The 25,214-nt window shown below is 35.0% G+C and overlaps 1 protein-coding gene across 1 annotated transcript; it reads right to left on the bottom strand.

Moving 5' to 3' along the window:
• Positions 1-1,319: 1,319 nt before the first annotated feature.
• On the bottom strand, positions 1,320-25,131 carry LOC117335937 (nuclear pore complex protein Nup160-like). The gene is made up of 36 exons (XM_033896221.1): positions 25,029-25,131; positions 23,020-23,131; positions 22,544-22,751; positions 21,202-21,430; positions 19,513-19,579; positions 19,049-19,163; positions 18,650-18,722; positions 17,912-18,000; positions 17,544-17,618; positions 17,036-17,133; positions 16,570-16,726; positions 15,972-16,067; positions 15,440-15,544; positions 15,006-15,071; positions 14,649-14,733; positions 14,311-14,476; positions 13,815-13,957; positions 12,894-13,054; positions 12,137-12,270; positions 11,825-11,898; positions 11,089-11,245; positions 10,371-10,526; positions 9,815-9,947; positions 9,400-9,495; positions 8,085-8,179; positions 7,532-7,628; positions 7,020-7,125; positions 6,570-6,733; positions 6,203-6,266; positions 5,078-5,191; positions 4,050-4,176; positions 3,517-3,627; positions 3,085-3,226; positions 2,707-2,844; positions 2,140-2,244; positions 1,320-1,848 (listed from the first exon to the last, which is right to left on the bottom strand). Exons 1-36 carry the CDS (start codon positions 25,117-25,119, stop codon positions 1,777-1,779), a joined length of 4,221 nt encoding a protein of 1,406 aa, XP_033752112.1. The 5' UTR covers positions 25,120-25,131; the 3' UTR covers positions 1,320-1,776.
• Positions 25,132-25,214: the final 83 nt, after the last annotated feature.

Genomic DNA, 25,214 nt, shown 5'->3' with positions numbered 1-25,214 from the left:
CGGCAAAATTATTTAGATTGGTTAATTCTACTCGCAACAGAACAGACAGGGTTATAAACAGATGAATGCCTAGAGCGCTGCCAAGAGAGGAAAACAATGCACAGAAAGAGTACAGTGGAAAGACAGGAAGAGACGGATATTGTAGGGTTGACCTTTGGCCAGTATCTTGTTATATTTCTACCAGATTTAATAGTTCACATTGTTACCAGACTCTATGTAAATGTAAATTAAGTATTTTTGACTTTTGAATCATCAATATTTTTGACTGTTGACTGGCGAGGAACATCTGATGTGCCCAAACACCCAAATGATTACGATAAAGCGTCTTCCTGATCACAATTTGCAAACAGTATCTCTAACAACGCATAGCGATGGCTGCTAATTTGAAGTCATGTTGTTTTCCGATTGGTTTCAAAATGCAATATGCATAACTAGGCACCAAGGGGAACTTATATATGAAATTTGAGAAAGATCCCTTCAGTACTTTCTGAGAAATAGCCATACCAAACTTCAATGGTCAAAATCCAAGATGGCTGCCTGTCGGCCATGTTATTTTCCGATTGGTCTCAAAATGCAATATGCATAACTAAGGCACCAAGGGGAACCTACAAATGAAATTTGAGAAAGATCCCTTCAGTACTTTCTGAGAAATAGCCATACCAAACTTCAATGGTCAAAATCCAAGATGGCTGCCTGTCGGCCATGTTGTTTTCCGATTGGTCTCAAAATGCAATATGCATAACTAGGCACCAAGGGGAACCTACATATGAAATTTGAAAAAGATCCCTTCAGTATTTTCTGAGAAATAGCAATAACAAGAATTGTTTATGGACGGACCATGGCCGATTTGAATAGCCCATCTGATGATGATGGGCTAAAAATAGACTATATATGTTTATCAATTTAGTGGATGATTCAGGTAACAACACATTTGTTTCATGTCCTTATAAGTCAACAGTCAAAACTCTTCCCCTTGGTGTTTGGACCAACCTGATGAACAGTTCATCGGGTTGGTCCAACACACCGGGAGAAGAGTTTCGACTGTTGACTGATAAGGAATAAAACAACTGTATATTGTCACCACAAAATGTTACCAGTTAGGAGATGCAAAATCTTACAATTAACAATTTTTATTTAGCTTTTCCTGAAATTTTTTTCTCAAAATCGGTTAAGAGTTTTTGAGTTGTCAAAAATGTGAATTGTGAGTGACAGTAAATAGCAAGTGATTCATGATCTCCAGAGAAGCACTGACAGTAAGACATCCTGATCAAGAATCATGTATGTTTAGGAAATATAAAGTGAATGATGGACTCGAGAGCTCTTGTATAGTTACATAGACATAATTTATTCAATAATTCTGCTGGGCATCAATACAGATATCAAAAGTCATACAATTTTTGCAAAATATACAACCTAAGTTGTTGATATTGTGCATGCTTTCAAATCCTCATTTTACTATTTGATCATCAACAAATGAAGGATTCATATGATATTTCGATAATGAAGCTACAAGGTAAATTTTTGGCAGAAAGAGTTCATAAATGATTTTAACCAGGCATGCTGAATTAGGGGGTACTTGATTGTAGTGTAACACAACTTTTGCTAAAAAAAACCTTCAAAAATCTGTTTTTTCAAAACACGGATTCTTGTCCAATGTTGTACAAGTAAAATGTTTCCGTTGAGATAGTGGTAACGCTGATGATGCATCCACAAAAATATATCTGTTCAGCAGGGGACAATTAGGACAGTACAAACACACATTCAGATGAGCCGATGTCAGCTGATATAGTCCTGTTCAGACAGCTTGCTATAGTAGATGCTCATTTTGTTCTGTAGGGATTCATACAGCTGAAACAAAATGAAAATTGGGAAATTATCATTACAATTCTGCATGTACAATTCCTGGTGTCCTCATTCGTATCCTTTTTCATTTGTATTAAGCAAATTAATTTGAATTCTCTTCAATTAGGAAATTTTCAGATTCTATGTGACATTTTGTAACAAATTCAACAATTATTTAATTCCGACAATTTACAGCACTTAAAAGTGATATTCAGATAGAGTTAAAATGATATTTAACATCAATTCAGTCGATGTATGATCTTGTTAATCTTGTAAACAAGATGAGTCCCAGTATACCTTGCCATGTGTGATGTCATGCTTGTGATCTGCTAGAGCAATAAGGAGCTGGTCAATACAGGTATAGGGAAGCCAGGCTGTCTGGGTATGATTTTGTAGGCAGCCCTGTCAACAAACAATTCTATAAGTTAAACAGATTTAAAGACGATTGCGGCTAGGGTTGCAACAAGTACTGTTACTGGTCCACTTAAAAAATGTGTACTTCAACTCTGAAGCAATGGCTGCAAGGAGAACCCAGGCTAAAGGTAAGCTTAGAGCTCAACCTGGGTTCAAAAATGTACAGGTGTACCTGAACCAAATACTGAAGTATGAAATGCAGTTAAACTATTCCACAAAGAACAGTTATGGGAACAAAAATGTGTATAAAATAACATTTTGAGTTCTAAACATTAACTTGTGGGTAAGGGTAGGGTAAGGTAATAAGACCAAAGATGTGAGTGAAAATTTTGTTTGAATGACAGACCTAACAAGGGAAATTATTTAAACTTTTTCTTTTGGTTATTATATCTTTAATACCTAACTTGTTAAAGCGGATACAAAATCCTCTCTTATAATTAAAATACCTACCCGTAAATTGAAAAGTTCACTGCCATGACCCGTAAAAGAGTCCATGACTGCATCAATATATTCCATGGTCAAAATCACGGCATCCTCCAGCAAGTCGAAGTCGATATAAACCCTCAGTAGTTCTGATGTGTTTAACCCCTGTAATTACACACAATTACAATCAGAATACTTGCAACCAAATCATTTTGGCACAGCAAAACTTGGAATCTTTTCTTTTTGGTACAGCAAAACTTGGAATCTTTTCTTTTTATTTCTTTTATTCAGATAATATCTATTTTATATCTATTTTTTGTTTTGTTTTTTCTTGTAGTTTTGGTAGATGGTCATATAATCTGCAAAGAGAAAGTGCTGGAATCATTTGAATCTGACAGAGCTGACCTTGTAAGAGTTGATTAGCCATGTAGGGAGAGGAAAGGCTTGAGATAGCAGTTTCATAGCTATACATCGGTGGTACTGTCCGGTATGACCCTCGTAGGTCTCCAAGTAGTGCTGCAGGAGCAACCAAGCCAGGTCCGTTGCACTGTGGAATGAATGTGTACTATACATATGTTGTACCACACTTCACAAACACAATATATATAACTCAATACAATTAATACGGGAGCCGTCAAAATTTGAGAAATTGAATACGAGAATGTGTTAAAAACAAGAATAAAACAGTCTATGACTACAATATTTACCAGCTATAAAAAATGTTATACGATTGTGATATTATCATGACATGTAATGTGCTAACAGTTTTTTTTCTCGGTCTTGGCTTTCACTTGAGGAAAATGAATAATAATGTATTATAATATGACCAAGTGATACCTGGTATCCTTGGTGAGATTTGACAAAGCTAAGCTGTTTTCCTGTAGCCAGTCCCACGTCACTGATACTACCGAGTTATCCCAGGAACTGCTACGGGAAAGCTTCACACACCTGGTAGAGAGTACAGCAATGTCTATATTATACAAATAATCAGGTTTGTATCGAAATCAGAAACTATTCATTGATACAATTATCTGCATAGTGTTAGTATTAGTAATAAACATTTGCTAAAATATATATGATCCAATTCCATAAAACAGAAAATATCGGTCAGAGATATTCAGATGTCACATGATGTTATATTACTCTTAAATGTGCATATCTGCATATTGTATTTGATGACTATTAGACCTCTAATATTGTAGAAAAAGAGCTAAACACAAAACCTAACCAAAATGTCCGATCAGCAGATGGACAGGCTGAGAGGCAAATATTAATTGCCTCTTCCAATAAGTGGCTGAGGCAAAGTCAATGTGAGATCAATTGGTTTTAATATGACTAAAGAACAAAACAATTATATACAAAACACAAACCTGAGTGCAAGACTTTCAAACACTGTGACTAGCTTCATATCAAACACTTGACAGACTGTGATTGCTCTGTCATACATTCCAGCCTTTACCAGTAGTCCGACCATTTCATCTGGCCCTGGAGTTGGACCTAAGGGAATCACATTATTAACATCATATACCTCAATAAAACCCAGAGACAATGCATAAGAGATTTAATCTGATCAAATTGTTAGGACATTTTTTGGGTATAGCTGTAGATCTGGACTAGTTTGACAGCAACATCCCAGTTTTAAGTTTAACATTTTTTTCTGGACTTAATAGAAATTTCAAGATATTTGTACCAGCCTAAATCTATTTTACAAGACATGATATTAGTAGGATGGCTTGCATATTGTGAACTTGTAAGTTTCTGAGTTTGAATACCGGTCCAACTACATTGTACATTTCCACTGCCATGTTTTGGTACTAGTAATGTGTTAATATGATGGTGCATACTTCAAATACTCATATAGAGCCAAATTTGTAGATTGCTCATTTAGACATAGGTAACCTATGATATACTGGTATTTTCAGGAAAATGCCATAAAATGTAAACTTTATTTATTTTACAACAATTGCATAACAAGTTATATTAACTTATATTAATCACTCTTGTTGGCTCGGATGGAAGCTAAGAGGGTCTAAAACCCGAGTACCAAGGGGAAAACCCAAAATGCTGTAAGTAAACAGTCATAATCATCTTAACTAAAGAAAAAATAAATATTTCAACCATCATGAGTGGTTTTCGACAATCATTTATAAAAAACCCAAATGCAAACCTAGCAATGTTCACTGAAAATCTGTTTTCAATATGTTGTTCAAATATAGATTTATCATAAATTCTTTTCTCATTAAAATCCATTCAGTATTTCCAGGAAATATATGACTATATGTTATGTATGAATTTTGGTCAATACATTCTACCACTGGTAACCATTTCTATGGTCTCTGTTAACTGACAAGGAATTTATCAAATGACTACGAGTTTGTCGTCGTCAGACTAATGGTACCTGATGTGAGGGCTGGATCTGTGTCTTTCTGTATGAGTCGGAGCCGAGCGTCAACCAACATAAACTCCTTCTCTATGTCGCCCAGTTCCATTATCTCCATCTTCTGCTCAGACGCTATATTGTAACATAAATGATAGAGTTAACAGTTTTTTCTATGTGAAATACATGATTGACAGTTCTGTATGTAAAATGCATGAACATCAGTTACATATGTGATTGTCAATTCTCTGTGTAAAATACACGAACGTCAGTTCTGTATGAAAAATACACGATTGTCAGTTCTGTATGTAAAATACACGATTGTCAGTTCTGTATGTAAAATACACGATTGTCAGTTCTGTATGTAAAATACACGATTGTCAGTTCTGTATGTAAAATACATGATTGTCAGTTCTGTATGTAAAATACACGATTGTCAGTTCTCTGTGTAAAATACATGAACGTGAGTTCTCTGTGTAAAATACACGATCGTGAGTTCTATGTGTAAAATACATGATTGTCAATTCTCTGTGTAAAATACATGATCGTCAATTCTCTGTGTAAAATACATGATCGTCAATTCTCTATGTAAAATACATGATCGTCAGTTCTCTGTGTAAAATACATGATTGTCAATTCTCTGTGTAAAATACATGATTGTCAATTCTATATGTAAAATACATGATTGTCAGTTCTCTGTGTAAAATACATGAACGTGAGTTCTCTGTGTAAAATACACGATCGTGAGTTCTATGTGTAAAATACATGATCGTCAATTCTCTATGTAAAATACATGATCGTCAGTTCTCTGTGTAAAATACATGATTGTCAATTCTCTGTGTAAAATACATGATTGTCAGTTCTCTGTGTAAAATACATGAACGTGAGTTCTCTGTGTAAAATACACGATCGTGAGTTCTATGTGTAAAATACATGATCGTCAATTCTCTATGTAAAATACATGATCGTCAGTTCTCTGTGTAAAATACATGATTGTCAATTCTCTGTGTAAAATACATGATTGTCAATTCTATATGTAAAATACATGATTGTCAATTCTCTATGTAAAATACAGGACCATCAGTTTTCTATTTATTTCAAAACACTTATAGTGTCATACGGACATCAGTTACAGTATTATTATACCTGCTAGCTTTTCCTCTCCATCCAGGAAATGCTTTGGTGAACTTCCAGAGTCTTCCAATTTAGGCTGAAAATAAAGTTTTTTCGATATCCAACATCAAAATTTCACAAATTCATTTGTAAGAGTATTAAATAGAAAACTGAATGTTTCCACACAAAAAATCTCATGTTATACACTTAAACAACAAAAAGTGATTGCCATTGGTTAAAAATCCATAATCAATTAGCGATTTAATCAGAAAAGCTTTCCATTGTAGTTAATTGATAACATAATTGTTTAACTGTATGTTCAAATCCTTACTTATTTATCATTGACATCTTTTTAATTGCATAAAATGACAATTAAATCAATAAGTCAAAAACAACTTACCCTATTATGTTTCTGTACAGGTTTTACAATCCAAGCATACTCAGGTTTCACAAGCCTTAATACATTCATGGTTGCTAGGTAACACTGTGCCTGACGCTCAAGACCTCTTTTGCCTGGTACCTCCCGCCCGAGTCTCGTACCATGCTCGTACATGACGCGGCCAGCTGGAAAAACAAACATTACATCGTTAGTTTGGAGGTGAACCACCTCCTGATCATTAGAGGCTATATTTTTATGTAAGTTATGATCTATGTATTTTTTTTAAAAATATGTTCATCCGTTCAAAGTTCACGCTATCGATAACTCCACAGCAATTTGACAGTTTCATACATTGAAAAAAAAAATCCAAAGAATTCTGATACTTTATAAGTTGCCTCAGAGTTTAGATATTATATAAGAAACTTCTAAAAAAAGTTCTCGGATAATCCTGTGGTATGTTGTGATTCATACCTTTCCGGAAGTTGTTCCTGAAGATGTGGAATGCATACAAAAGGTCGTAGTAGTTATGGGTAAGCAGATCCACTGAGCGGGCACGACTCTCCAGGATATTCACAACCTTGAAAACCAAACACACATTATAAAAAGGCCTTTACCACAGTGTTCCTTTTAGTCCAGTTACAATAGAAATCATGTCTTGATTTTTCCCAATTTCACACACAGATTATTCATATCTAAGACCAAAAATGATATCTAAATCTCGGACCTGATTTGCAATGCAGCTTAGTTGTATCACAACTGGATGTTTAAAGCAAAAACTCCATATTGCATTTTTTCTGAAATAAGGTAATACCTCCAGATAATTATAATATTTCTATAACAGGTATATCTAAAGATGTGTGTATCAATCTTTTACCTTAAATTTGTATCATCAATGATGCACATTTAATTGTCATAGTTCAATATGATAACACTGACAGATATATATATGAAGAGAGAATGATTTGTACTGGAATTTGACCTACCTCTTCTTCAAGGTCAATGTAAGGAAAACCTATCAGTGCCTCAAGGTCACCCCTCTCACACAAGGTCACCAGTAACTGTCGCAGGCAATCTTTTCTCCTGTCAAATGTGAAAACAGCATCAACATCTATCCCTTCATTGAATCAAAATACAAATTTTTTATCAAATACAACAGAGCAGTGGATTTTTGCATAAGAGGTGATATATATATTTATATATATATAACAGCTAATCCAACTTGTTGGTAACATTGGATTGACTGCTCCAAGAACTTCACAATTTTACATTAGGAGCATGAACACATAGACAATGCAGGATACAAAATTTAAATGTTAGTATTTATCTGACACAGTACAAAGCCGTGATGAATATCAACATAGTGAACAATGATGTCATCAGAATCATCTCTGCATTCAGCAATAGCAATATGTTTTGTAGGATAATCACTTCATATGATAAAACAATCCCAATATCTGCTGTACTAGAACATGTTACATATAAAATGTTTTGAATGAGAATAGTACTTGGTATACAAATTTAACAGAGTTAGGATACCTGGAAGGGTCTGGGTTAGAGATCATGGCCGAGTATGCCTCCATGTTGTGGCCTAACTCCAGTCTGTATTTGAAAAGCTTCGACCAAAGGGTGGGCTACAAAGAACAATTTCACTATTAAAATAAAACTACACTTTTTTTCAGTAACAAAAATATTTTTTCAGTTGTCAGTCCATTAAATAATGTTTAACTATAATAAAACTTTCCTGATACGAACAGGCTTGATACAAAATTCCACTTATTACTAAGAAAATCACAATCTTTTAAAATCTGTAACGAATTTCTGATACAACAAACTATTTTCTCTTTTCTCTTGTGGAATTCTTTATGTACAACTTTTACTAATATCCATAGCAAATGCGTAACAAGAGGCCCATGGGCCTTAACGGTCACCTGAGATTTGAAATATTTCAGTTAATTTAATTGACCCTTTTTGGCCCCGCCCATCAGCCCCTAGGGATCTGTCAGGGCCAACATGTGTATACAATTAAGCTGTCATCCAATGCTGATAATGTTAACAAAGTAAGAATGAATTCCAATAGAAATCAAACAAATCATAGTCAAAAATGTGATTTCCCTATATAAACTATAGTAAAATTTACCCCCTCCCAGGGGCAAACTTGTGACCCCAGGGTCATGAAATTCATAAATTTAGTAAAGCACCATAACACCCTTCCATTTATAAAGAATATTTTATTCTACCTTATTTGGGTCTTGAGAAGAAGATTTCTGAAATTTCAGTTAATTTGACCCTTTATAGCCCTGCCCATCAGCCCCCGAGGGTCAGTCTAGGCCAACATGTGTATACCATCAAACTTCCATCACAAGCTGATAATGTTAACCAAGTTAGAATGAATTCCAATAGAAATCAAACAAATTATAGTCAAAAATGTGATTTCCCTATATAAACTATAGTAAAGTTTACCCCCTCCCCAGGGGCAAACATGAGACCCCAGGGTCATGAAATTCACAATTTTAGTAAAGCATCCAAGACCCTTCCATCTATGAAGAGTATTTGATTCCATCATATCTGAGAGTAGAGAAGAAGATTTTTGAAGTTTTAGTCAATTTGACCCTTTTTAGCCCCGCCCCTCAGGCCCCAGACCATATAATTAACAATTTTGGTTGACCTTTAGCCATAGCAGCTTCCCGATAAATTTCATTGAATTTGGTTTAGGGGTTTTGGAGAAGAAGTCGAAAATGTAAATTGTTTACAGACGGACGACGGACAAAAGACGATTAGAATAGGTCACTTGAGACTTTGTCTCAGGTGACCTAATAAAAGCTCTCTTGAATTCTTCATAATTTGTTTTTACCAGGTTAGGATCATCGTCTTCAGCTATACTGATTCCTGTTTTGGCAAGGGAGACTACCATGTCAGGTGCTCCAAATTCCTCAAATTGTTTTAACACCTGCCATACGAAATACAAAGAGGTGAAAATGTGTAATATCTACAATCTGTTAAAATAAGGAAATTATCTTAATTATCTGAATGAATAATCCATTAAAAAAACTTAATTGCACCTTTCTGCCTTTTTAATTTTATTTCAAATAAATTTACTGCAATTTTCATAAATTTTCATGAATCTTCTTTCAATATAAAAGACATTATTGGTAAAGTTGTTGAGGGGTTTGTTGATCACGGAAATTGAAACTGTTGAACTTGAAATCTAGTTATATGTTAGCTATCTAAGGTTCCTGCTTTTCTCGTTTATGATGGCTGCAACTCACCTTGAGGTAGTAGAGAACCTCCAGGCGTTTATTGTTTGTTTCATCTGTCTGTAGAAGTTTCTGTCTCAGGAAACTTTCTGTCGACACTCCCTCCTTTGCTGCCGTGAAACACTGGCCAGCTTTTTGTGGCTCACTGATATTGACAAAATATATTATTAACTTAGTCCTGTATACAAACTACGAGAATACCATAGAATCTGTTCAGCAACAAATTTTCAATTTCAGGTAGGAACTGTGACCTTCAGGGCTTTTTCTCACTTGTTTGGGATGGGGCCTTTTCGTCTCATTTTGGGAAGAAAATTAGTGAATTGGGAAAGATTTTTCAGGTGTAAACTGCAAATTTTGGGAATTTGGCTAAATATGAAATAATTTTAATTGGGAATGGGGCCCATTAACGGCCCAAAAAGTCCTCAGAAAAATCCTCGACCTTTAACGTTTAGATCTTTAACCTTTAGACCTGAAAGCACTCCAAAGCAAGTGATTTACACCCTTAATCTGTGTGAACTCAATTGACCTTGAATGAGTGTACTTATTCTATATGCTGTTAAATACTCACTCAAAGTGCAGGTAACACAGTCCCAACATGAACCTTCGAGAGGCAACATGCCATTCACACCAGGAGCTCAGCAGTCGGACGTACTCCTGGAGTTGGAGGTATTGACAACTACCTACAAGGAACTCTGGGAAGACAAAGTGTTGGCTCATTGGCCAGCTATATAATGTCAAGGACAACAATCAACAAATCATTAATATGAACAAAATTATCGGAAATCTCTGGATAGAAAGACTTTTACATATCACATCGAGTATTGGATTTTTATGTGCGATGTTTTGTTGACTACACCTTAAAAATCTGAACTGAATAATCTGTTATCACTTAAAGAAATATTCATTTTTACATAAAACAGAAATAAATATATGCCCCTTCTCCCTGAATGATGGAGAGAGCACTAAGCATGTAAAAAAGTCTGAAAGATGTCATAGAAAAATGGATGATAACAATGACGTTCCCTTTTACAAGATAAATTGCTTTGTAATTTTGAAGGCTGTTTGATTTTAAGTACTGCCGTAATGGAGCTTAACACAAAGTTTGATCCTGATATTGTAAAAACATATATAATACAAACAGGAATTAAAGATACACACTTCAATTCTCCTTCACTAATTTAAGGATAATAACAACTACAAACATGTCCAATGAAACTCACTTTTCCATCCTAATCAAAACAAGTTTATATAGTTTAACTGATGCAAAACTGTTGCAGGAAGGATACATAAGCTGAGACACAAACTTTGTGAGACCAAGGATTCCCACAGTCCAGGTGGCACAAGGCTCGCTGTCCATCATTCGTGTCTGGGCCAGCATCTGACGTGCCTGTGTCCCACCCACAGCCTGAATAAACAGCTCTGCCAGACCCATATTTTGTAGATCTGGAAAACATCAAGACATTCAATAAATTACAGTTCCCCATCAAATGCTAAATTACATGCCAAAAATGGACTAACTGTTCTTCTTTTTATGTTAGTCAAAGGTCGAAATGTAGGTCAGAATGACCTACTTACTGTCTGACCTACTTACTTTTGATGAATGACACATGGCATTACATAGGTCGACCCATAGCCAAGTATAAAGTTCCAACGACAAGAATCATGGGAAATGGAACGCAAACAAACGTTCTCCTTGATAAAGGTTAAAATGATCTACTTTAAGTACATAACATCACTTAACCTAGGTGAAACTATCTTCCAAGAATACAATTCCAGTGACAAGTAGTGTAGAAGATAGAGCCCGGACAAGGTACAGTGCAGAAGGATGGAAGGACAGACGGACATAATGAAAAACTATACTGTCCACCACTCACTGTCTGCTACGGCATAGTCATTGTCCTTTGCACTCAAATCTTTAGACTATAGACAATCAACTCAGATGATTCAACAATAATTGTGTACATGATTCATCCTACATAGTTACCAGTATAGAATCATGTTATATTCGACTAGATTACTCACTTGTCCGCTGTTGGTTGGAGAGTCCTGATCCATCATTGATCTCTAAGGAGGCCAGTTGTCTAACATTAAACTCTCTGAAAATCCACAACATCAAAGGTCAATATTATTTGTAAATTCACACTTACGTTTTCCATAACCAAATTGTCTTTGTTGATAATGAGAATCATAGCTGTACATGAAGTATACATAATTCATCCAGAAGATTTAACTAGGTCATGCAATTTTATATTTGCATGTAACCTTGGTAATCAAAACTTTGTCCTGGTGATGTTTTAGATAGGTACAATTATGTCATCAGAATCGAGTACTTACAGAGCACTGGTCTGGTTAGGTGTGGCTACAGACTCCGACACCCACTTGAGTAACATATAGGACTGTAGCAGGGTCAGGGTGTGTGGGATGAGATCGTGACGCAGACGGTCGGTAACGTCAGGAGTGATACCATCCTAAACAAAAGACATATAATACCTTAACACTAGGCATATCAGGGCTTTTTCTGAGGGCTTTTTGGGGCTGTTAATTCACCCCATTCCCAATTGGAATTATTTCATTTTAAAGCCAAATTCCCGAAATTTGTAAAGTTAGCTCATGAAAAAATCTTTCCCAATTCACCAATTTTCTTCCCAGAATGAGACAAAAAGGCCCCATCCCAAACCAGTGAGAAAAAGTCCTGCATATTTGTCACTGTGAAATATGATACGGGGAAACTAACATAACCATATCAAATAGCCTGTTCATCGAGACAATGATCTCAGATTTTTTAAATAGATAATTGCAGCACTAAATTCTGATGTGCATATAATACGAGATATAAAGAAATATAACTGTGTTAACACAATTTTGCATATTAAGTACATATTAAAACCTTAATTTTTTTAACTCTAATTAACCCTTTCACCCCTACTGACCATATTGGACTTCAAATGAAGATTGAATGGAAGAGTCCACTAAAGTTTCTTCGGGTTGAAAGGGTTAACGGGGGAAAACATTTTCAGTAACTTGGAAAAATAGTTATAAAAAATATAAAGAAATGAATAAGTTTGGCACAACTGATTATTGTTACAATTACCCGATCTCCCAGCTGACAGGCTGCCTCCTGTAAGATAAGCAAGTCTCTAAGGGCACAAAGTCTTGTGACCGAGACCTGCTGCAGAGTGGCCGAGAGAATCTCCACAGCTGTACCACTAGTGAATAGTCGACCACACGACAGCTGGTGGTTTGTGTTCTCACCTGTATGTGGAAAACTATGTTTGTAAATATCCGGTAAAATATCAAACAGTAATGAGCTGATGTTTTCTATGCATTTTAAGACAACCTTATTTCATTTTTGTAACTACTTGGTATAGACTGATTAACACATGCAAAAATCTCAATACTAATACAGATATCACAGGGACTCGCATATCAGAACTTTGACCTTGACCGAAGACCATCAAAAGCTTATCAGGTGTAGAACCTAGTGTTATGATAATATGGTGTGAATATGAGCTAAATCTTCTGAGGGTTCATGAGATATCTTATACACAAGCATTATGCTACATACTCTATATATTTACATTTGCTCCGCATTTCCCCATTGACACAATGCTAAGAGGCAGTTGCCACCATGTGCCTATAACACCCAGTGCCTCGGGCTATAACACCCAGTGGGTCATGTGACATAAAAAAGGGCGTGATTTTTATTTTTTTTTGTTTGAATGGTAAGACAATGTAAATATAAGTATTGAACAGCGATTTCAATGTTGTTATAGTTGATATGGCAGCAAGATGTATGGTAGGCAAATGCCATATCGACAATAACAACATTAAAACCGCTGTTCATTGCTTAAATATCCCCAGTGCGGGAGTATCTAAAATCTAATTGAACTCCTGAAAAATAATTAAATGATGTAGCCGTCATGAGCACAGAGAGACAGACTAGCAATGCAAACCGAGAACCCTTTAAGAGTTTGGAAAAAATTATGGAAAATTCAGGCTGTCCGTTACTGACCCTCGTCCATGGGTGTGTCTTCCAGGTCGTCATGTGTGGTGAGGTCAGTGGCATCCAGTAAAATCTGGACACTGTCTGGCAGATTGATAATCCTCTGGATCTGAGACCCAAGTGATGTCATAGACGCTGATCCTTCCAGGAAACTGAAACAGAAATTTTGTAATTACTAGTTCCACCACTCAACCCATCTGCCTCTAACAAGTAAACCAAAATTAATTCTAGAATCAGAAAGAAGTACCATAAAAAACATATATATTAACAGCAGGAAATATTCTAGGATACATTACCAGGACAAGACTACTGTATGCTTGGAAGCATCGAGCAACTTGGTGGAGCTAGAAACAAGGATTACCTAATATTTCCTACAAATATTTTCCAGACAAACATAACTGAGAGTTAAAATACGAATTTACATAAAATTAAATGTTCTCAAATCTGTATTTCAAAGTAGAATTTGGAAATTCAATAGTTTGAAATTTCTTCAGTGTTATCTTACCCTTCTTCTGTAAAGAGTTCTTCCACCATGTGGTTTGCTAGCACATGAATTTCCTCCCGAGATGCCATACAGTAGTCAAACTGTGCCCCCGCCTCATCGGTCACCTTTGACCTGATCAGCTCTAGACAACGACCCAGCATCTCAACATCAAACTGCCTTGCATGGTCTACACAAAAATATCAAATATTGTGGAAAACATTTTTTTTTATAAAAATACAAATATACTTAAATCAAATTGACAATAGATAGGAATTGAAATTAAGGTTTATTTTCACAAAATCTTAGGTTTGCTGTTTGACCTACATATGACCTTGATCTATGACAGATAAAACACTGACCTTGCTCCTGTTGGTCAGTCCATTCTCCACTTCCAAGACACAGCTCCTCAATTTTATCACATGGTCGAATATAGGTGACACAACCCTTAAAATATACAAAGAAAACATTCCATATCTATTTATTATCGTTATTTAGGAATGAAATCATGTTGGTGGACCATAAAATGTAAAATTACCAATAATTTCTTGTACACTTTTAATATTTTTTACACCTTTTGACTTTTTGTTCACTACTGCTATGGTGGTAATTATGGGACTGGTATCAATACACAAATTAAAAAAGTCTGGATACCTAGATCAGATCCAATACATCTTTTCTACTGATGAGACAAACCAAGACCTAGACTAACTACCTACCTTTTTGATGAGACAAACCAGGCCAGTGATGGGATCAGTTAGAAGTCCTTTCATCTTGGCTCCAACCTTAAAAAGATCATTATTACCTGTATCACCTGTATTTTCAAAGAAGCTAACAATGTGTAGTCTTTCTATGAAGTAAACAATGTGTAGTCTTTCTACGAAGTAAACAATGTGTAGCATTAACAGATGGATGTCAAACCTTTGCATGGACTCGCATCATTGTTCGGGTTAATCAACTGGCCCATAGCATTGCTGAAGAGTTTCAGGATGAAATGGTTGTATGATACTGTTCAGAAAATTATTTCACATACACTTTACATTACATGGCACCATTGGTAAAACTGGAAATTTCAACCAACAAAATCAACCAACTCTCAAATGTATCTATGACGGTGTATTTTATATCTTTGTAATATTTTTAAGCCTCCTACCTCTTGATATTGAACACAACAGGAATGAAACTTTGTCCACTGGTCAAGTTGGATCTGGTAGTATTCCTCCTCAGCAAGCTCGTTTGATAATGCAGTATTTCGGATCTATGATAAAAAGAGGAAGAAATGCTGAGATAGACAATAAAATATCTTCTTTATGAAAAGCTATGCAGCCAGTTACTCTTCAACATTTTAAGATACTTAAGTAAACTATTTATAGGTCTATAAATGAAGTATTTTTACATATAAGTATAAGAATATCAAACAAACTTCGGATTTTTAATTTTGTTACTTGCATAATTCTTCACAAACTAATCAATAAGTCATTAGGGCTTTTCCAGTAAAACGTCTACCCCCACCCCAGGACTCCAGGTTTGGTTAAGGGGTACCACCTACAGAATTTATTTAATAAATTATATAGAAGTAATAGGAAGGCAATCCAACCATGGATAGAAGTGGTTTATTGTGGAGTCCTGGGGTCTGGTAGATATTTTAATGGAATAGCCCTTATCTGATGTATACATGTACTTACAGCATCTTCCACAGCCAGAGTGACTTCCTCTTTGAGAGTGTTAACTTGTAGTGTCATCTCCCCACTAACTGTCATGTCCAGAGATCGACGGTAAACCTAAAACACAATATAACAAGTTGGTGTTTTTATATCTTTCTTTACTTTTTCAGTTGAATGGAAACAAATCTGGATAATTCAATAGGATGCAAAATTACTTGCCCTAGAAGTAAACAACTTGTTAATTGTTTTTTTTCAACAAATTCTTGTATATAAAGTCACCCATGTTCTTGCTTAGATCAATGACTTGTATGCTAAATGTCCAGATTCATCAGTTTTGTATCCATATTTTGTAAGACATTACATTTGTATATTATTCTGCACATTGAGTAACCGAACAATTATAATACATTTAATGTAAAACACATCAGAGTAGTTTTGCAAACTATTTATATCAAGCCGTATATATATGTCATTTATTATTATTATTTACTTACTAAGACTATATATATAGCATTCTACCACATTTCTTCACAAGATAGAGAATGATAAATATCAAAATAAAACACAATTCAACATGGACCAATGTCATTATTAAGTACACAGATGAAGCAGTTCTTACATTGAGTGCCTTTCTTATATCCTGAACATTAAAGCGGCGTGGATGGAAGATACGGGCTAAGTAAACCTCTCGAGGGTCCGCGTGGCGAGGGACAAGGATGTCGCTATTCTCTTGGGGCTGTAGGATCACCTCACTCCAGTTATCTCCCCTTAAGTGGCTAAAAAAAAGATATCCAATTATGAAAATGTAAAGATTTGCAAATGAAAAATGAAAAATGACATTGACACAAATTAGGCAAATTATTTTCAAAATATTGAATTTGGTATTATTACTGGAAACTTACACCCATATAAAACAGAAATATCATTCAAATACACTTCTGAAGTGGATCAATACCACAGTAAGCTAAAATTTATTCAACAGATATGACAAGTTTACAGATATGATTTGTCCACAGAAATAATCTGCCAAAAGTGATCATCTATTTAAAAACTGAATTAGTCAATAAATGACTGGAGTTACTTACCTTGTCATACTTCGGACTCGGGCCACACTTTCCCCTGTCTGATTGGTCCACAGAGTCCATAGGTGTTCATCAGTCACAGAATAATCCACCAAGTCTTCCTACAATATATGTTATTTAAATTAAAGATTGCACTTCTTTTCCTAGGCTTGTTTTTTTTAGAATATTTAATCAAATATATCAAACCCAGCCCCCACGGCAATGACGTAGTTTGTATCAAAGCTACAGTTATGATGTCATCCATTGCTCCTTCTGTCCATATGGCATATGAAGTTGTTATTCCTGTAACTGTTCAATAATTTCACAAAATTGCCCAATACAAAACTTTTCAATACATTCATAAATTGTCAAACATTTCAATATTTGAAACGGTAAGTACATGTGTCAGTATGAATTTAATTAAATCCTTATTTGCTTTGTACAGCAAAGAATATTGATACATAACCAAATACAAACTTTTACTTTTTACTTCTTTACATATCCCAAAAGTACAACACAGAACAATACTTACAGGTGTGCCAAACACTGTTGCATTGTGGTATACCTCAAGACGACCATTCATCATATGGGGTTGTATAAAACAAAACTGAAATAAACAAACAAGTTTTTATCCAGTAAACCAAGGTCTGTATTTTACGTATATAATGCCTTCCATTTCAACGTCTTACTTGTAATGTAATCAAATACATTTATTTTACAGTAATGTGGTGAATTTTAAAATTACATGTACGAAATCGTCTGATATTGTAGGATTAAAGCATTCTTCACCTTTGCATGAATAAATACAATGTACGAATAATTGTCTTAAATATTCTTCCTACAATACATAAGCTACTCTTTACTATGATCTAGATTTTGTGAAGGTAATTGTTTATTTACCTGATTTCTGTCGGGAAAGTTTAAGTACACACATAGTTTCAAATCAATAGAGTCACTGCTTAAAACTCTCTTGATTGTATGCCCACTTCCTGAAAAACAAGAACAAATATTTGGTTTTATTTCATCCATTTTATGGTTAAGTATTGTTTAATGTCCTATCAACAGCTGAGGTCATTTAAGGACCATTTAAGGATGGCCTCCCCGGAGTGGAAGATGCTCGAGTGTGGTAAACGTTAATGGGTTTTGGGAGGCTGTGGTACGTTCAAACTGATGCCAGCTTTATAGTGCTATCTCACTGAAGCATGCTGCCAAAGACACCCAGCAGGAAACCCCACCAGTTCACATTATAGTACTACTGGCAATGTGCGAACCAGTCATCCCACTCCCAATATGCTGAGTGCTAAGCAGGAGCAGAAACTATCATTTGAATAAACTCTGGTTTGTCTCGGCCAGGGAACAGAACCCAAAGTCTTCCTCACAGGGGGGAATGCTCAAGTAAAGGCCAAAAGTGAGGCAGTGCAAAGGGAGACATTAGGAAGAACAAAGTTGCTAGAAAGAAGAGAAAATATAAGATCCTAAATTTAGTCACCTCTTACAATCATGCGATGGGGGCAGCACTGCAGGTTTCATTAATGTAGCTTGCTATAAAGAAATGGAGCAGCATATGTCATTGACATAGCCCATAATATATAGTCTAGACAATAACAACCTGCCCATGAGGTACAAGCTAGGACGTACCTGTGACGGGCTGTACGTGTTGAAGGTCAGGACAACACTCCAGTAGATTGTAAGCGAGGACACACTCTCGGGTCTGAGAAAACACATATTTAGTAGGCAATGAAGCATCATAATTCAGTGGAAAGATGCCACAAATTGAAAAATTAAAATTTGAAAAAACAAAACATGACATACACAATCTGTCTTTCTTACCTTTAAATTATATATAAATAAATTATTATGTTGACTTAGAATTAGAAACTATCGCATTTGTTTTAATAATCTCCCACACCGTCCTTTGTGGGCTAAGAAAAGCTGAATAGTACTGCAAATGCAATACCAGAGTATGAAAATATACAGAAACTACAATTAAAACAATTGTAATTTAGCAGAAAACTCCCCATCTCAAATTGCTTGTACCTTTGTTGACCATATTCTTAATTTGTGGTCCCTGCAAACAGCAAAGATGTAGACATCTCCTCGGAACATTTGTATAACCATACTAGTAGCGGAGTCTGTAGCCTCTTGTCCGCTCCTATACAAAACACAACAAAAGGTGTTTATAAACATACAGTCAATGCTTCTTTGTCCAGCAATATAATTGATTCCGAATCAGATTAAAAATTGTTACGATGTATTCTAAGATAACAATAAAGACTGTGAATGGGAACTCACATAGGTACAGTATACCCCCATGAACTCATGGAGATATATCCCTCCCATCAATGTAAGATTGCTGAACATTTTATTTTATAAATGATTGTTAAAAGATTAAGAACAACAGATTAAAGTCTATTTATTTAAAACAAATCATATGTACTAATGTCAGATAGGAATACAAGATGTGACATCTATTCCATGGCAGACATAGAACATTCATTTACCTGATAAGTCCACTGAATAGTTTTTGCATCATGGAAGACTGACGCAGATCAAACTGTTGAACAACACCTTCAATACAAACAAAACAAAATTTTGAGCATCTCATTTACTTTCTGATGTTCAAATAAAGTTTAAAATATTGTACCTTTGAAAAGTGTGACGGATGGACAGACTAAATGGTATATGCTCCCAGCAAACTTCATTTTCATTATTAAGGGGCATAAATACATTTTTTATGAACCTATACAATTATGATATTTAAACATTAATCACACTTTTCAAATTCTTATTACATTGAATTGTTTTTGAAAATAGTCTGAAATTGTATTTAAGTTTAAGATAGATTTACATCTACAGTCAAACTTGTAATAGCGGACACCCTTATATAGCGGACACCTGTCCATAACGGACACTTCCAGGAATCCCCAATGAAAATCACTATATAAATATCGTGTATATAGCGGACACCTTCCTAATGCGGACAGCGGACACTTATTTTTGTCCGTAAAGTTGTTAAAAAATTCTGTATAACGGACACGTGAAACCATAACCGTGTTGATATTTGTGTGTAAAACGTTTCTAAATAACAAGCAGAGCATTAATTACTCAACTCCCCTGGCAGCAATGCTAACTTAGGAAGCCACTTCATCAGTCACTAATTGTCCTGTTACCTGTAAGTTGCTGTAACAATGGGCAGTAATTACAAGAGAGTGACCGATCGCCATCGGCAGAGGTGTTTGTTTACTCAACCCCACCGGTGACAGCTAAGCTTAGCCATTCAACCATAGCCTAGACAACAAGAATGGTCAGGGGGTAATTAAATCATTATCAGGACCAACAAAAGAGGGACAAAGCAATAGTTATGTCTGTCATAATTGTTTTACTTACAAAATCAACCGTATGCAAATCTGACAGGGCAGGCACATGGTTATAAGCCGCCATTTTCTCACACTCGGAACTCCTCGGAATACGACTACGTAACATATTAAGAACAGCTGAAGAGTTCCGAGTGTCTTTGTATACACTATACTAATTGACTGAACCAGAAAACGGTATTCATTAAATTAAATCCCTACATGGATTTCAGAAAATATGTCTCAAAATAGATGCTTAGGGATTATAATTATCAGAGGAAAATGCACTTTCATTTATAAAGAGTTAATGTTGTAATAGAATTTAAAAAAAGATATTTCAAACATATTTGTTTTCCAAAATATTGAGGATTAATGAAAATTGTTTTACTATGATAAGAATTACCTTTACTTTTTTACTATGTTGAGAATTTGTCTGAATAGATATTCAGTATAGTATGATATTGTGAAGATTTGTTTTGAAACTATAGGCTTAATATAAATTATTAAAAATATCAACTTCAATTTTTGTGTCAGATGAATGATTGAAAATTAATTAATTAAGCATTTATCTTTAATTATTTGTCTTTTATTCATTAGTTTAAGTGTTTAAATATGATAAATCAGGAGACATATAGTGTACTATAAACAGACTTTGGTTTGTTTCTTCGTTTATAAGGGACATAACTCGTTGAACCTCTATATAAAGGACACCTCTCTATAAAGGACACTTTTGTCTTGTCCCTTAGGTGTCCTTTATAGACAGGTTCGACTGTATATGAATTCATATTACGTACACACTGTGACAGATTGCATAACATCTAAACATATAGGAAGTACCTTGGACCTGAGGCGGAGGCATCTTGATCAACAATATGTTTCCAGTGTTACTGGAGAATGAAAACAGTGCATCTCCTTCACTGCTTAGGTAGGTGGCAGCACTGTGTAGGTGGGAGGTTACACTGCCACCTGGATTCAACATATGCATATTTTTGGAGTCAGCTGCCGTCATCAGGGAGGCATCATAGAAGATAGAATGCACAACTTGATCTGCTGAATAGCCGATATCCTGTAAATATACCAGGTATATACACATTATAGCAAATAAGACTGTATGACTGGATCCACTGAATAGTTGATATCATCTAGGTATATACACATCATAGCAAATAGCCTGTATGACTTGATCCACTAAATAGCCGATATCCAGTAAATATACCAGGTATATACACATTATAGCAAATAGACTGTATGACTGGATCCACTGAATAACTGATATTATCTAGGTATATACACATTATAGCAAATAGCCTGTATGACTGATCCACTAAATAGCCGATATCATCTAGGTATATACACATCATAGATAATAGACTGTATGACTTGATCCGCTGAATAACTGATATCCTGTAAATACATCAAGTATCCACGTCTTAGAAAATAGACTGTATGACTTGTACATCGTTTATCTACATCTTAGAAAAATAGACTCTGCGACTTGATCAGGTATACACAACCAAATGATCTTCTATCTGTTCATAATATAAGCAAAAGCACTACAAAATGATACATTGTACACCAAACTTGACAGTTAACCTAGTCCTTACAGGCCCTTTTGGTCTTTTCCAAATCCTACATTAATTAGTGAGTATTCTTGTTAACGTAAAACAAACAAATAAAGGGTTTTTTAATGACGGCCTTCACTGTGTGCGAGTTGTATACATGTGGTGTGTGTTTTTGGGGCTGTGGTATATTACTGTTTGTCTCCCTGTGATAGCACAGAACTGATGCTGACTTTATAGTGTAAACTCAATGAAGCATACTAACAAAGACACCCAGCAGGACACCCCACCCGGTCAAATTATTATGACAACCAGTTGTCCCAGTCTCAATATAGAGTGTTAAGCATGAGGACAAAACAGGTTAAATGTGTTAAGGTACTGTTACAATAATATAATTAGATTCTCCACCATCTGTACTTCGTCCAGGATTGTGTATACAAATGTATTTGTATTATATACTGATGGGCTAATGCATATGCCTTAAGATTGAATAAATCTTGAAAACTAGTCAAAATAAATTGACATGCTTCCAGCAATAAAAGAATAAAAAAATTTAACTTTAAAACTTGAAAATTTTCTCCAAAACTTAGTCAGAAAATTATTTCTAAGACTAGACTGACCGTTCTCTGTAGGCGAGAGGGGTGAGGGAAGATGAGACGATGAACACTGGCCACTGTTGACACCAAGATGATGACATTGCCATGTGATTCCCAGATTGTCACACCACCAAATATCTGAGTGTCCTGGAACTTGAAGCGCACTTGTGATCTCAGCAGGTTAAAGTCTAGACTCTGCTCCACCAACTCTAACACGTCATTGCTGGTTCTCCTGAAGATGCAGAGTTTCTCATATAATGACAATAATGAAAAGTGAATAATGTAAGTTAGTTTCCTATATTAAAGCAAACTTAAAGACAAATGACATCAGTAGATACAGTATATCAGATCTCTAGAAGATAATACTACTTAATAAGATATATAAAAATTCATTCATATATATGCAAGGTGTCATGATATAAAATCTGATTACGAAATCAACTTTTATTTCATTAATAAGCATATGAACCACAACATATAGTCAATAGTACTAGTCTTACCAATAAATAAAACGGTTTCTGACTGCTGACTGAGGAACACCGCTATCAAGGTAGGAGTAGCCACCACAACTGTCTGGCACTTTGAGATCTTGCAGTGTGCTTGCCGATGCACCTTAAAAATAAAATATTCATATTAGTCTAGATGTATGCAAAGTAGTGGTTGTGGCATAGCTGATTTATGTTTGGTCAAATCTAATTTGTAACAACAAAAGGAGGCTGAAGATTCCAGGATTTTGTATAATGTTGTGGTCTTCCCCAGGAAGTTCATGTAGGTAAAAAGTCATACATTATTATACTGTTGTTGTTTTGTTGTTGTTTTTTTTGGGGGGGGGGGGGGGGTTTATGGGCACAACTCCCTCTCTGTAACATAAACATAACAGAAGGAGGCTCAGTCATACCAGACAGGCTTACATATATACTAAACTTCTAACTCCCTTTGTCACATGAGTAGCTAATCCTGCCAATACTATTTTTACCACAAATTTGAACGTTTATAATATATCTTTGTATTTGGTCATTTATTCCTGGGGTTAGGCAAGTCTCTTTCATTTCAATAGTTTCTTGTCTGCAGTCAAACCAGAAGTTAACTAACTTTGATGGATATCCACATTTTTCGGCTGATGTGATTCCTTATCTAACTGAAATAGATATATATTGATGTGTTTAACAGTAAATTCTATAACAAGTCGAGATACTCTAAACAGATGCATTTTAATTATCAATGACTTAATTCTTTTCACACCAATAGTAACTATTAGATAATAAACAATACATCTTTGCTAATATTGAAAATGCAATTCACTTCTTCTTCCAATGTCCACTTTACTTGAATATTCGACATCACATCATAACAGTTTATAACCTTCTAGGATGTCAATCTTCAAGTTCTATTATATGGTGTCAGTGACTTGCCAACTTATTTAAATAGAATCATACGTATACTCTCCAACACTAGTTCTTATCCGGAAAAAAGTAAATGCTTTAAAAATTATAAGTAATAATTATGTCTATATACTCATTTGTTTATAAATATAAAAGTTCTAAATTGAAAATACATCATGAGGAGCCCACTTTTTTGCATATCGCTTATTTGAATACCCCGCTTATTTGCATAAAATTCTCAAGTCCCGATTTTTTTTTCTTTATCTGTGTATTTTAATCCCGTGCATTTGCATCGACTAAAACACCGACTCCCACTTATATGCATATAAAAAATCCAAAATTTTTAATTGATTTTAGGGTATTTTTGTGATTTTCCCATAATAAAATTTTTATGAAATGTGCAACGTTATCTAATCATTGGTTCGAATTCACACTTCGTCATTACAGGTTACGTTCGATGCATCGATATCGACATTTAGTCATTATCCAGGCCATATCAGTAGCATTGTGCAGAAGAATTACCTAATAAAATACTTATATGCCTCATCTTTTGATGAGATTTGTTTATTTATTATAGCATCGATCCAAACCTGTGTTCTGTGCACTTGAACACTCGCTGAGGCAGGTTACACAGTAGTATGAGTGAGTGAGAATGTGTTTTCTTTGTTTATATATATCAATTATTAACTTCTAACATTTTCCTACTACATACTAATTTTGTAATAATCATATGTTCATTAAACTGGAAATCTATAGGAAAGGACTAATATAGGCTGAGTCTGTTGTCCAATTCCTTTTGCCAACACCAAATCTTTGATATTCTATGTAAAAAAAAATACCATGTTATTATACGTGTTGTGTTGACAATAAAATATTTTGAAATGAAAATACATCTTCAAGTATGAAGGACTTGAATGGCTTTGTATTATTCTGACAACAGCACTCCTTTCATGTATTGTCTGTTTTCATACCTACCACTGGAATCATGAAAACTAACTAATCATGATAATAAGAACCGGCAGAAGATGATGCACTTTTCGGTGCAACATTGGATGTTTCCCTCTAGACATGAGACCAATGACATCAATTGATTGACATTAAATCACTCATCATGAATAAGTATTAACCTGTGTTGACTGTGATTTCTTTCCATTTGAATGATGGGCTTGACGGAACAACAATTTCTCGGAAAGATCTTACACTCATGCTTTCCGCCATTTTTCAAACTCTCCAAACACAGGAAGTTAAAGCACATTCAATAAAAACTTATATTTTTTTCATACAAACATAACCATTTCATTATATGCACAAAC

This window comes from Pecten maximus, chromosome 10 (assembly GCF_902652985.1).
Source record: "Pecten maximus chromosome 10, xPecMax1.1, whole genome shotgun sequence".
Lineage (NCBI taxonomy): Eukaryota > Metazoa > Mollusca > Bivalvia > Pectinida > Pectinidae > Pecten > Pecten maximus.
This window is presented reverse-complemented; position numbering and strand designations above follow the sequence as displayed.